The sequence below is a fragment of the Crotalus tigris genome, unplaced genomic scaffold (assembly GCF_016545835.1).
Source record: "Crotalus tigris isolate CLP2741 ecotype Arizona unplaced genomic scaffold, ASM1654583v1 scf7180000021220.622782, whole genome shotgun sequence".
NCBI lineage: Eukaryota > Metazoa > Chordata > Lepidosauria > Squamata > Viperidae > Crotalus > Crotalus tigris.
The window spans coordinates 527,596-540,092 of NW_024098407.1; the positions used below are offsets into that span (position 1 = coordinate 527,596).

The 12,497-nt window shown below is 47.4% G+C and overlaps 1 protein-coding gene across 1 annotated transcript; it reads right to left on the reverse strand.

Moving 5' to 3' along the window:
* Positions 1-28: 28 nt before the first annotated feature.
* LOC120320226 lies at positions 29-11,323 on the reverse strand. The gene is made up of 6 exons (XM_039369772.1): positions 11,162-11,323; positions 6,555-6,617; positions 5,099-5,167; positions 4,327-4,456; positions 2,396-2,583; positions 29-266 (listed from the first exon to the last, which is right to left on the reverse strand). Exons 1-6 carry the CDS (start codon positions 11,178-11,180, stop codon positions 112-114), a joined length of 624 nt encoding a protein of 207 aa, XP_039225706.1. The 5' UTR covers positions 11,181-11,323; the 3' UTR covers positions 29-111.
* Between the last annotated feature and the right edge of the window lie 1,174 nt (positions 11,324-12,497).

Sequence of the window (12,497 nt, forward strand, 5' to 3'; positions counted from 1 at the left end):
ATTCTAGCATGGAAAATCAACAACATGATTTGGCACTTAAATTTCTGATTTTTAATCATTGGTGGTGTAAACGCCGCAGGGGAATTAAGTATCGGTTGGAGAGGAAGCATTTTACAGAAACGGAGTGAGAACTTTCTCCTTCACAATCTGGGTTTTTCCAGTCTTCGTAACTTTTCTTCTTTGTATTAAAATGAAGTGCAACTCAAGGAAAAGCCGGATCCTTTGGACAGCGGGATTGCAATTGTTTTTGCTAGGAATATTAGGACCTAATTATAGCAAAGAGAATGATGATTTAATACTACATATTTTAACAGCTGCAAGAATAGTATTTGTCCAATTCTGGAAAAATGGAAAAATCTACCCTCTGATCAGTATAATTACCAAAAGTTTAGAATGTGCAGAAATGGATAGATTAACCTTGGAGATGAAAGAGAAAGAAGACTGGATTTCCATTAAAACTTGGGGAATTTTTTTTTATCCATGGTTAGAAATACGACAGAATGAGAAAAGAGCTTGGAATTAAATAGAATATATGATTTTAGTTTTTTTACGAAGCTCTATCTTCTATGTTAATAATAGCGTTATTATTAGTGATTTTAAATACTAGTGGCGACAGTCAGAATTAGTTGATATTTTATTAATTAAGGTTATCTATTAATTTCTAATTATATGATTATAGCCAACTCTACTCATTATAATTGTCTAGTATTATACAAACAATGTTTACTCAATATGTATATCCGGACGGTAGTTTGCTTGTTAAAGCATGAGATTATTGTTGGGGGTAACCCTATTATTGTCCCTTCCCCTACCCTATCCCCAATTCCTTATTCCTACCCCTTCCCATACCCGTATTTACCCTATCCTTTCCCTACCCGTACAAAATCTAATAAAATATTTATAATAAAAAAGGGGAATGCAAGAGAGAGAGAGAGAGAGCGGAGGGGGCAGAAGTAGCTTGTATAAAAGTAAGGTGACCAACTTTTTTACAGTGAAAAGGAGGACACAAATAAATTGAAGAAAAAAATATCATAAAAACTGGCTCGGCCCATGGAAGGTCAAGCGCCTGCCGTGCCCCCACCCGCAGCCGCCCCGCCAGCACTGCTGCCCTGCCATGTAGAGCGGGCCCCACGGCTCCCAAAGCACCAGCCACCCCAGCTCCAGCCCTGGGGGGCAGCCTGCCGTCGACACACCCCACCTGCAGCCGCCCCACCAGCACCACTGCCCACCCTGCGCAGCCCCGTGTAGAGAGGGCCCCGTGCCTCCCACAGCACGGTATCTTTGGAACTAACTAGTCCAGTGGTTCTCAACCTTTTTAATGCCGCGACCCCCAACCGGTCGTAAGTCGAGGACTACTCAACAGGTGCAGCACCGTTTGCAGACTGGGACTTTCGGCGGGCTCAGCAGGGCAGAGACAGCCTGGACAATTCCTGTTGGCTTTTGAAAGCCAATAGAAAGACTCTATTCAAGAGAGCCTATTCTATTGGCTTTCAAAAGCCAATAAAATAAAAGGGAGTAGCACAGCTAAGGAAAAGGGGGGGAAATGGCAGACTGCGTTGTTTGGCGACCCCCGTGAAATGGTCGTTCGACCCCAAATGGGGTCCCGACCCACAGGTTGAGAACCGCTGAACTAGGAGATGGTGTAGTTGGGTAGCAGGGAGGGGTGCTAAGTTCCTGCCAATTCGCCTTCGCTGCAGACAACTTGCATGTGCAAAGTTTGCCAGCCGGGTGTTTTGGCGCGCTCAGCAGCAATTCCTATTGGCTTTCGAAAGCCAATAGGGGGAGTAGCACAGCTCATGCAAAAGTTGAAAAAAAAACCATCAAAAAAAGGTGTCGGAATGCCGTTTTGAGCGTTCTATGAGAAAAAAAAAATCCCTGCAGATTAGTCTTCAAATATCGAAAAGGAGGACATGTAGGAGGACACTTTTCAAGGGAGGACAGAACTCACAAAAGGAGGACTGTCCTCCCTAAAGGAGGACGGTTGGTCGCCTTAATAACAGATAAAGGGGAGGGGGTGTTCTATAAATGTGCTGTGACACTGGAGTTATCATATGAGATTAGGTTATTTGGTTCCCTCCAGTCCTGGGGAGGGTCTCACATGCCACCTTCTCGGAGGGAAGCGTTGGGTCCTTGTGAAGATCCACAGTGCTCTTCTGTGACTCAAGCTCTCATTTAATGGAAAAAAACTCATTTAATGGAAAGGTAGATGGGGTCCCACCATCAAGGCCAGGGAATCTGGATCTTCTCGAATTGGTGCCCTGCGTTGGCCGCTTTTTTGGACCCGTGGATTGGGCAGATGGATTCACCAGAACCAGACCCCAGCGGGATCCTCCACCTTCAGCTCCTACGTGCCCCTTGGGTCAGCCCTGAAGTGTGCTGGGTTGGTGTTCCTCACCCTGGGCTCTTCTCACTAGTCTCGGGGAGCTTGGCTTCCACTCTTTTTTGTTATCTGGATAATCCCACTGGATGGCCTTCCGAAATACGCCGGAGGGGTCGGTGATAACGCACTCAAAGCTGGTGTGGAGGTCCTGCGCCCTCAAGGGGGAGAAGATCAGGCATCGGGTCAACTGGCTGCCTTTCTCTCTGTGGACAAGGAGCAGAAGAGAAGCTGAAGAAGGGAGACGGCCAGCACAAGCATCCTGGGAACGTGACGTCTTGTCTGGAGCGGCTCCTTCCCAGGACCCCAGCTGGTCCCCCAGCCCCGTGCCCAGTTCTTGGCTCCTTCCAGAAGTACTAGATCCAGATCTTTTTCCCACACCCATTTTCTCTTCCCACCAGACCAGAAATGGGGACCCACCAGACTTCAGCTGTTGTGCATTCCAGGATCAGAATCAGAATAGAGTTGGAAGGGACCTTGGAGGTCATCTAGTCCAACCCCCTGCTTAAGCAGGAAACCCTACACCATTTCAGACCGGTGGCTGTCCAGTCTGTTCTTAAAAGGCTCCTGTGTTGGAGCACCCACAACTTCTGGAGGCAGGTTGATTCACTGATTAATTGTTCTTACTGTCAGGAAGTTTCTCCTTAGTTCTAGGTTGCTTCTCTCCTTGATGAGTTTCCATCTGTTACTTCTTGTCCTGCCTTCAGGGGCTTTGGAAAATAGCTTAATTCCCTCTTCTTTGGGGCAGCCCCTCAAATACTAGAAATACTGCTATATTGGCCCCTCGCCCAGTCTTTCTTTTCTCTAGACCGGCCAAACCCAAGTCCTGTAGCCGTTCTTCTCCCTACGTTTTAGTCTCCAGGCCTTTAATCATCCTAGTTGCTCTTCTCTGCACTTTTTCTAAAGTCTCAGCATCTTTTTGTGTAATGGGGCCAAAACTGGATGCAGGTATTCCAAGTGTGGCCTGACTGAAAGCTTTATAAACGCTTTTTTTCTAAGATATGTCCTTTTTCCTAAGTAGAAGTTTAACCCGGGACAGATCCTGCCTCTCCTGTTTTCCCTTGGAGCAGGGGTGGGCCACCTTGGCTCTTTTATGACTGGTGGACTTCAGCTCCCAGAATTCCTGAGCCAGCCATGCTGAGGGGAAAGGGAGATTTTCAAGCTGAGTCATGCTGGCTCAGGAATTCTGGGAGTTGAAGTCCACCAGTCATGAGGGGGCCATAGTTCCCCATGCTGGCTCAGGAATTCTGGGAGTTGAAGTCCACAAGTCATGAAGAGGCCAAAGATCCCCCATGCTGGCTGAGGAATTCTGGGAGTTGGTCCACGAGTCATGAAGGGACCATAGTTCCCCCATGCTGGCTGAGGAATTCTGGGAGTTGAAGTCCACGAGTCACAAAGGGGCCATAGTTCCCCCATGCTGGCTGAGGAATTCTGGGAATTGAAGTCCCCGAGTCATGAAGGGGCCATAGTTCCCCCATGTTGGCTCAGGAATTATGGGAGTTGAAGTCCACGAGTCATGAAGGGGCGAAAGTTTCCCCATGCTGGCTCAGGAATTCTGGGAATTGAAGTCCACGAATCATGAAGGGGCCATAGTTCCCCCCTGCTGGCTCAGGAATTCTGGGAGTTGAAGTCCACGAGTCATGAAGGGACCATAGTTCCCCCATGCTGGCTCAGGAATTCTGGGAGTTGAAGTCCACGAGTCACGAAGGGGCCATAGTTCCCCCATGCTGGCTCAGGAATTCTGGGAGTTGAAGTCCATGAGTCATGAAGGGGCGAAAGTTTCCCCATGCTGGCTCAGGAATTCTGGGAATTGAAGTCCACGAGTCATGAAGGGGCCATAGTTCCCCCCTGCTGGCTCAGGAATTCTGGGAGTTGAAGTCCAGGAGTCATAAAAGAGCCAAGGTTGCCTACCCCGCCTTGGAGACAAGAGCTGGACCTTCTCTACTCACACGGTGGGCTCCTCCTTCACTGATCCGTTTGGGTACTGCTGGTCCACAAAAGTGCCATTTGCCATCCAGTACATGATGCCACTCTCCGGGTGGGCGGTTACGCCCTGGCAGATGACCCGAATCTTCTGTCCTGAGAGCCAGAAGGAAAAGCGGGACGTTGTTCACCCACGGAGGAATCTTAGAGGCCCACCTGGGCGCCTCCTGGAGCCCCCCATCCACCCCTTGACAGGCAGCGGGTGGCACTGATCAGCGGCCATCCACAATCCCTCCGCCAGATGTTCTCCTCCCAATCAGGCCACCGAGGGCCTCCCTGTGGATTTCATTGGACAGGTGGTCCTCGACTTACGACATCAGTTGGGCCCAACATTTCTGCTAAGACGTGTACTAAATTTCTGTTGAGTGAGTTTTGCCCCATTTTAGGACCTTTTCTGCCCCCGTTGTTAAGTGAATCACTGCAGCTGATAAATTGGTAACATGGTCATTAACTGAATCCAGCTTCGCTCATTGACTTTGCTGGTCAGATGGTCGTAAAAGGGGACACAGGACAGCCATCGTAAGTATGAGTCAGTTGCCCAGGGTCCGAATTGTGATCCCGTGACCCTGGGGATGTTGCCATGGTCGTTAAGTGTGAAAAATGGTCATAAGTCACTTTTTTCGGTGCCGTCATAACTTCGGACGGTCACTAAATGAACTGTTGTACGTTGAGGACTAGCTGTGGCTTATTCAGACTGCAACTCATCCACCCCTCCCTGGCCCTCCCTCTTCAACTCACCCAGGGAAGGGCTGACCCGGAGAGAGGAAGTGATGGAGGACTCCTTCTGTGCTTTGTCTGCTGCCGGAGCTGAAAAGAGAGCGGGCTGGGATGGGGGGGCCTGGTGGTGCAACACCTGCGCCCCCCCTCGGCCCCCCCTTTGTAGGAGGGGGCCTGCGTTCACCTTTGTGCTGCGGTCTGCAATGGGCAGTCGATAAACTTAATATTAAAATAATATATAAAATAATATACAGAATAATATATAAAATAATATAAATAATAAAATAATAAAACAAAAAGCAAAAATAATAAAATGAAATGAAATGAAATAATATATAAAATAAAATAATTAAATAAAATATATAAAATAATAAAATAATAAAATGAAATAAAAATAATAAAATAAAATATATAAAATAATAAAATAAAATAAATAAGATGAAATGAAATAAAATGAAATAAAATAATATATTAAATAATAAAATAAAATAAATAAAATGAAATAAAATGAAATAAAATAATATATTAAATAATAAATAGTAAAATAAAATAAAAAATAAAAAATAAAATAAAAAATAACATAAAATAATAAAATGAAATAAAAATAATAAAATAAAATATAAAATAATAAAATAAAATAAATAAAATAAGATGAAATGAAATGAAATGAAATGAAATAATATATTAAATAATAAAATAAAAAAAATAAAATGAAATGAAATAAAATGAAATAAAATAATATATTAAATAATAAAATAAAAAAATAAAATGAAATGAAATAAAATGAAATAAAATAATATATTAAATAATAAATAATAAAATAAAATAATAAAAAAAATTAAAAGGCTCTTCTGGAAAGCACAATCTGGTGGAGGCTGGGAGCTCCTTTTGTGACTAACCCACTTTATGAAAAAGCCGGTGCTGCTTCTGTCAGCTGCAGTTCACTTCAGCAGAAGCCTAGCGAGGCTGGACTGATGGAAGATTTGCACTCTGCACCACCCATCTCCCCATAACCACCCATCTCCTCCTTCCTCCCACCCCTTTCCCCTATTTCAATCCTAGATTGCCCGCTCTCCTCCAACCTTCGGGACCCTCGTGCGCCCCACTCTCTCTGCTGTGGGGCCACAGAGAAGCCAGCTTCTTGCCTTGACAAAGATTAGGCCTGGGGGTGGGCTGAATTCATGATGGTGTCAGGCTTGGCAGGGGGCCAGTAGCTCTTCTACTCTACAATAAAAACATTAATAACTCCGTCGGCATTGACAAAATCCCCGTTGGTCAATTGCGGAAGGCAGCTTGACTCAGAAGGACTGAAATCCTGCCACGAGACTTTTAACCCCATCAAACAACAGCGTCTGCCTATCCCCAGGTCCTTGGTGATGACTCGATATAGATGGTAAAAAAAGGCTGGATCCAGTCTGAACATCTGGCTGTGCGACCAATCACCATAGTACAATGCAATGCCACCCCGTGGCCTTACCTTGGATTGAGGGGGACACACTAAGCAGGGCCAGCAGCAGGCAGACAGCAAGGGGCCCGGCATCTGGAAAGAAAAGAGTGGGGAGATCAATGGGCCTCCCGCCTTCTTTGGGAATTGGAGCAAGGGGCTGTTTCCCAGTCGGCGGTCTTGAACCCAGGAAGGGCCGGTGATGAAACAGAATCTCCTTGACAATTAAATTCAGTGGTGAAAAATGTAAGGTTTACATTTAAGCAAGAAAAACCGGAATTGTGGGGGTTGAAGTCCAGAAACCATTCATAAAAGGGCCACGGTTCCCACCTCGGCTTTAAATATTTGTTTAGAGTTGGACAGCTTTATAAATGTACTAAAATAATGATTTAAAAATAATAAAATCCTAAGTCAACCTGCACTGTCAAGCTGCCCATTCTCTTTTTCAAGAGAGGCAATAATAAAATAAAATAAGGAAACAAAAAGCGTGAACGGATTGTCTCCAGCATCTCACACCCAGATAAGCAAGGATTAACATCAGACAAACAATCAAGCAGAAAAAAATATCCTAATAGAGGAACTAGCAATGAGAAAAATCCATACTCCCACCAAAACTGACAGGACAAACTGCTGTCATATAAACAGTGAGCAAAACACACTCACGCCACAATCCTGATGGTGTTACCTAGTACGGTGATGAAATGTCTACAAGAAAACAACCCAGCTCAGAGAGAACGAAGGAACTCCCACTAGCAGATGCCTTCAAAGTTTTCCCAGAGCAGTTTGCATAATAATTTAATAACAGGATAGTAATTAAATTCAATATATAAAATAATTAATTAAAACAATAAATGCATAGCAAGTAATAGAGACATCTTAAAACTAATTGTGGCAAACACATTTACACTATTGACTTTTACTATCATATTGTGGTAGTCGTAACAACGCAGTACATAAAAGCACCGGGTTGACCCCATTTCAAGTAGTTTACGGCTACGACCCAGTTACGCTGCCTGGGGGCGAGGCGCCGGGAGACGTGAACCTACAGCCTGGAGACTGGATGGCCCGTGCAGGCCAAGTGTGGGGTACAGTAAAAAAGGCCTTACAGCAAGCGGAAAGGATAGCGAAAGAGCAGGCTGACAAGGGTCGTAGATTACCAATGCAACTAAGAGTAGGTGATCGGGTGTACCTATCAACCAAATATCTTAAGTTACAGGTACCATGCAAGAAGCTAGCGCCAAAATATATTGGGCCCTTCCGCATAGTACGCATCATCAACCCTGTTACGGTGCAGCTTCAGTTGCCGGAATTGCTTGGTAAGATACACCCAGTGTTCCATGTGAGTTTGTTGAAGCCGGTAGAGGGGGACACCCACAACAAACCTCCCCCAGGACCCATTGCCCCGGGAAGGTATGAGGTACAAGACATACTAGATTCTCGGTGGCGGAGGGGCACCCTGTATTACCTGGTGTTATGGAAGGGATACCCCTTACTGAGGCATCCTGGGTACGGGAGGAGGATGTTTTCGCCCCTGCCCTCACCCGTCGATATCACAGGATGTGGCCACACAAGCTAAGGGGCTAGGGGATGGGTGATACGCCCACGATGGCTAGATAATGGATGTAATTGTTCATGTTCCATTTCAGGGGGCTCTATGGTAAGGGGGAGCCGAATGTCAGACCCAGCGTGAGACCTACCTGCGTGTGGAAGATGCACGGTATCCGAATCTCCGTACAGCGCTCTAAGCAGCCCTGTGGGAGCCGAGCACCGGTGACGTGAATGAACTGCTGCCGGCGCTTACACAGTGATGAACGGCCCATATGACTAATTACCATGCCGACGGAGAGGACGGGATAGACCGGCATTATGCAAGATGGACATATAAATATAGGACGCTGGGTCTGACAAGTGGTGGTTGCTGGGAAGGGGGCGGGGTGGAGACGCGGTACAGGTGGGGGCTGTAATCTACGGGGATAATCAGGGTGATTGGGGCGTACACAGTGGGTGTGGTGATCGGGTTATTTAGGAAGCAGGGCAGGGGTGTGTCCCAGAGCTGGTTTTGTTTTCAACGGAGAAATAAACCTTTGTTGACTACCGCAACGTACCTGGTGGATCGTTTGTTTCGCGCGCCGGCAGGACGTTCTTATACTTATACTGTACTGAGTGCGTTTTTGGCTTACTGTTTATCCTAAAGCAGCTTAACCACAGTGAAAAGTGGACAATATAAAACAGAACCAAATTAATATATCGACATTAAAAGGATGGGAACAACTAGAAGCTTGTGGAAAGAGAAATTACAGAAATAAAGTAGTATAAGAAGATACCTGAACAAATTTAAACCCTTCTAGCTTGAGAGGTGGGCTGGGAGAGAACTAAGGGCAGACATCCATTCACCCTCAACCTCTCTCTCTTTATCTATATCTATCTTATGAATCTATCTCCCATTCTCTCTCTCTCATCTCTCTCTTTCTCTCTTTCATCTCTCCTTCTCTCTCTCCATCCCAAGCTAGCAGGAATAGCCAACACCCCAGAAGACAGGCTTAAGATACAGGAGGATCTGGACAGACTTGAACATTGGGCGCTATCTAACAAAATTAAATTCAGTTAGAAAAAAAGTAAGGTACTACATTTAGGCAAGAAAAACCAAATGCACGGGTATGGAGTAGGTGGTACCTGGCTCAATAGCAGTAACTGTGAGAGGGATCTCGGAGTCCTAGCAGTGTTTCCCAAACTTGACAATTTTAAGGCATGTGGACTTCAACTCCCAGAATTCCACAGCCAGCAATGCTGGCTGTGGAATTCTGGGAGTTGAAGTCCTCATGCCTTAAAATTGTCAAGTTTGGGAAACACTGTAGTGGACAAATGGGAGCCAGCTGTGCGCAGCAGTAGCCAAAAAAAGCCAATGCAATCCTAAATTACATTAATAAAAGGATTGAATCAAGATCACGAGGTACTAAGTCCACTCTATAAAGCCTCAGTAAGACCACATTTGGAATCCTCCATCCAGTTTTGGTCACCACAATGTAAAAAAAGATGTTAAGATTCTAGAAAGAGCAACACAGATGATCAGCAGGGTGGAGGCTAAAACATATGAAGAACAGTTGCAGGAACTGGGTGTGTCTAGTCTAGTTTAATGACGAGAAGGACGAGGGGGGACATGATAGCTGTGTTCCAGTATCTCAGGGGCTGCCCCAAAGAAGAGGGAGTCAAGCTGTTCTCCAAAGTGCCTGAAGGCAGGACAAGAAGCAACGGATGGAAACTAACCAAGGAGAGAAGCAACCTGGAACTAAGGAGAAACTTCCTGACAGTCAGAACAATTAACCAGTGGAACTACTTGCCTCCAGAAGCGGCGAATGCTCCAACACTGGAGGTTTTTAAGAAGAGACTGGACAGCCATTTGTCCGAAATGGAATAGGGTTTCCTGCCTGAGCAGGGGGTTGGACTAGATGACCTCCAAGGTGCCTTCCAACTCTTGTCTCTCATCTCTCATCCATCCCACTTATATGCCGCCCACCTCGCTATTCATCCCTACAATTTAGCAGGAATTCTACCAAAAACGTGCAACGGGTCAAAGAAGGGAAGGGCTACAGGATATGGATTGTTTATGAAGTTTAAATGCAATTAAGTTATGTATAAGCTAAAAAATTATTGATAAATGCAACAATGACGTAATTCAAACTGTGTTAACTAACCTGAATACCAGACAATTAAGGGGAAAAAGAGAAGAAATATCTGATGCTTTAACCTGCCTTCAGGACAAGAATCAACGGATGGAAACACATCAAGGAGAGAAGCAACCTAGAACTAAGGAGAAACTTCCTGACAGTGAGGACAATTAACCAGTGGAACTACCTGCCTCCAGAAGCGGTGAATGCTCCCACACTGGAAGTTTTTCAGAAGAGACTGGACAGCCATTTGTCTGAAATGGTGTAGGGTTTCCTGCCTGAGCAGGGGGTTGGACTAGATGACCTCCAAGGTCCCTTCCAACTTTACTACTATTATTATTAACCTGAGATTGGCACTAAAGATTTTGTTATTGAACCATCGATTCACCCAGTCACCGCGTGGCTTTTTAAATAGTCCCCTGTAAAATTGGAAAATCAATAAAATATTATAAAAAGAAGAAGAAGAAGGGAGGGGCTGCCGCCCTTTTATCTTTTCCGGACCGCCCGGTCCGAGTGGACCGGTCCGGGCTCCGCTCCTCCGCCCTCAAAGGCCGCCTGGCCTCGCTTGAAATCCGGACGGCATCCCCGGGAAGGCTCCGGCAGCCCTGCGCCGCCCATCGGGACCCGCGGGAGGGCTCGCCTGCCTGCGCCCGGGCGCTCGGCCGGAGGAGGGGGCGTCGGAGACCCCCTACCCAGCCAGCCGGCCGGGCCTCTCCTCTCGCAAGGGATCCCGCTGGCTTCCTCGGGGCGCTTTCTGGGGGCGCCTGGGAGGGGGTCCCCGTCCTCTCCCCGCCGAGCAGAGCCGAGGCAGCCCCCCTTGCCCGGCTGCCTGGCGCCCCGGGGGGGGGGGCTTGGCGTACCTGGCTCAGGTGAGCGCTGGCAGAGGCGCCCTTCTGCGGGGAGGAGGGAGGACCCTCCGCCCCCCCACGACCCCCGGGAGCAGGTGGGAGGGAGGCGGCCGGAGCGACGCTTTACCTGGGCCTGAAGGGGGCATGGCTGGTCCTTGCTTCCTCCCTCTGGGCAGGACTGGCTGTTGGCAGAAGGAGCGCTTTATAGCAAGATTCGAACTCAAATCAGCATTTTTCTCCTCTCGGGGTGACTCAGCCGCCCCCGCCGCCCCGACGCGGCCGGAAGATGCCCAAGAAAATAGAACAGAACGGAATGGAATAGGATAGAATGGACTAGAATAGAATACAGCTGGAAGGGACCCTGGAGGTCTTCTAGTCCAGCCCCCTGCTCAAGCAGGAGGACCTATACCAGGGGTAGGCAACCTCGGCTCTTTTATGGCTCATGGACTTCAACTCCCAGAATTCCTGAGTCAGCTATGCTGACTCAGGAATTCTGGGAGTTGAAGTCCATGAGCCATAAAAGAGCCGAGGTTGCCTACGCCTGACCTATACCATCTCAGACAGGTAATTATCCAGTCCCTTCTTTAAAACCTCCACCACGATTTCTGGTGGCCAGCTGTTCCACTGGTTAATTGTCCTCACTGTCAGGAAGTTTCTCCTTAATTCCAGGTTGCTTCTCTCTTTGGTCAGTTTCCAACCCTTGTTCCTTGTCCTTCCCTGTGGTGCTTTGGTGAATAAGTTGAGCCCCTCTTCTTTGGGGCAGCCCCCCAAATACTGGAACGCTGCTATCAGGTCTCCCCTATTTTTTATTTTCTTTAGACTAGCCAAGCCCAAGTCCCGCAGCCGTTCTTCGTATGTTTTAGTCTCCAGGGTCAGTCTGGGGCTGCCAGGCGAAACCCACCCAAAGGGGTCGGAGTGAAGGGCAGGCACTTGACCCAGCCGCCCAAATGCCACCCCCTTCCCGACTCGAAGGCTCCCACTGGGAAAGTTCCTAGACCTCTTTGAGGAAATGCACAGGATGAAAACCAGCTCAGGGGCCTCTCCTTGTCCTCCCACTGTGCCAACACGGAAACAAGCCCCAGTTCACGGAATTATGCTCTGTGCAAACTCTGATGGTCTGATTCACATCAGCTCATAAACCCTGACGGGGGGGGGGAATGTCCTGGGCTCACTCATGCCCACTTCCTTGATGGAGTGGGAGGTCACGCTTCGGATGACAGGGAGAGAATTCCCTCACCTTTGGGCCTCCCGCCAGGTAGGTGGGAAGAGCCAAGCTTTGGAAAACAGAGACCCAGCTGGACTTCAAGAAAGGCGCCCGTTGGCAGAAACCGGATGGGAAATTCCGCCAGCTGGATTTGCACCTGGAGTAATTAAGGGGGAAGCGCTCCAAGAGGCCTCCCCCTCTCCTTGTACTTCCTTGCCTCATCCAGCTTTGGTCACCACAATTACAAAGAAAGGTGTTG

Coding starts and splice junctions, on each gene's coding strand:
- LOC120320226 (XM_039369772.1), bottom strand. Junction 2,584..4,326: donor GTGAAGGAGGAGCCCACCGT/GTGAGTAGAGAA, acceptor CCTTGTCCACAG/AGAGAAAGGCAGCCAGTTGA. Junction 267..2,395: donor ACTAGTGAGAAGAGCCCAGG/GTGAGGAACACC, acceptor TGCTATAATTAG/GTCCTAATATTCCTAGCAAA.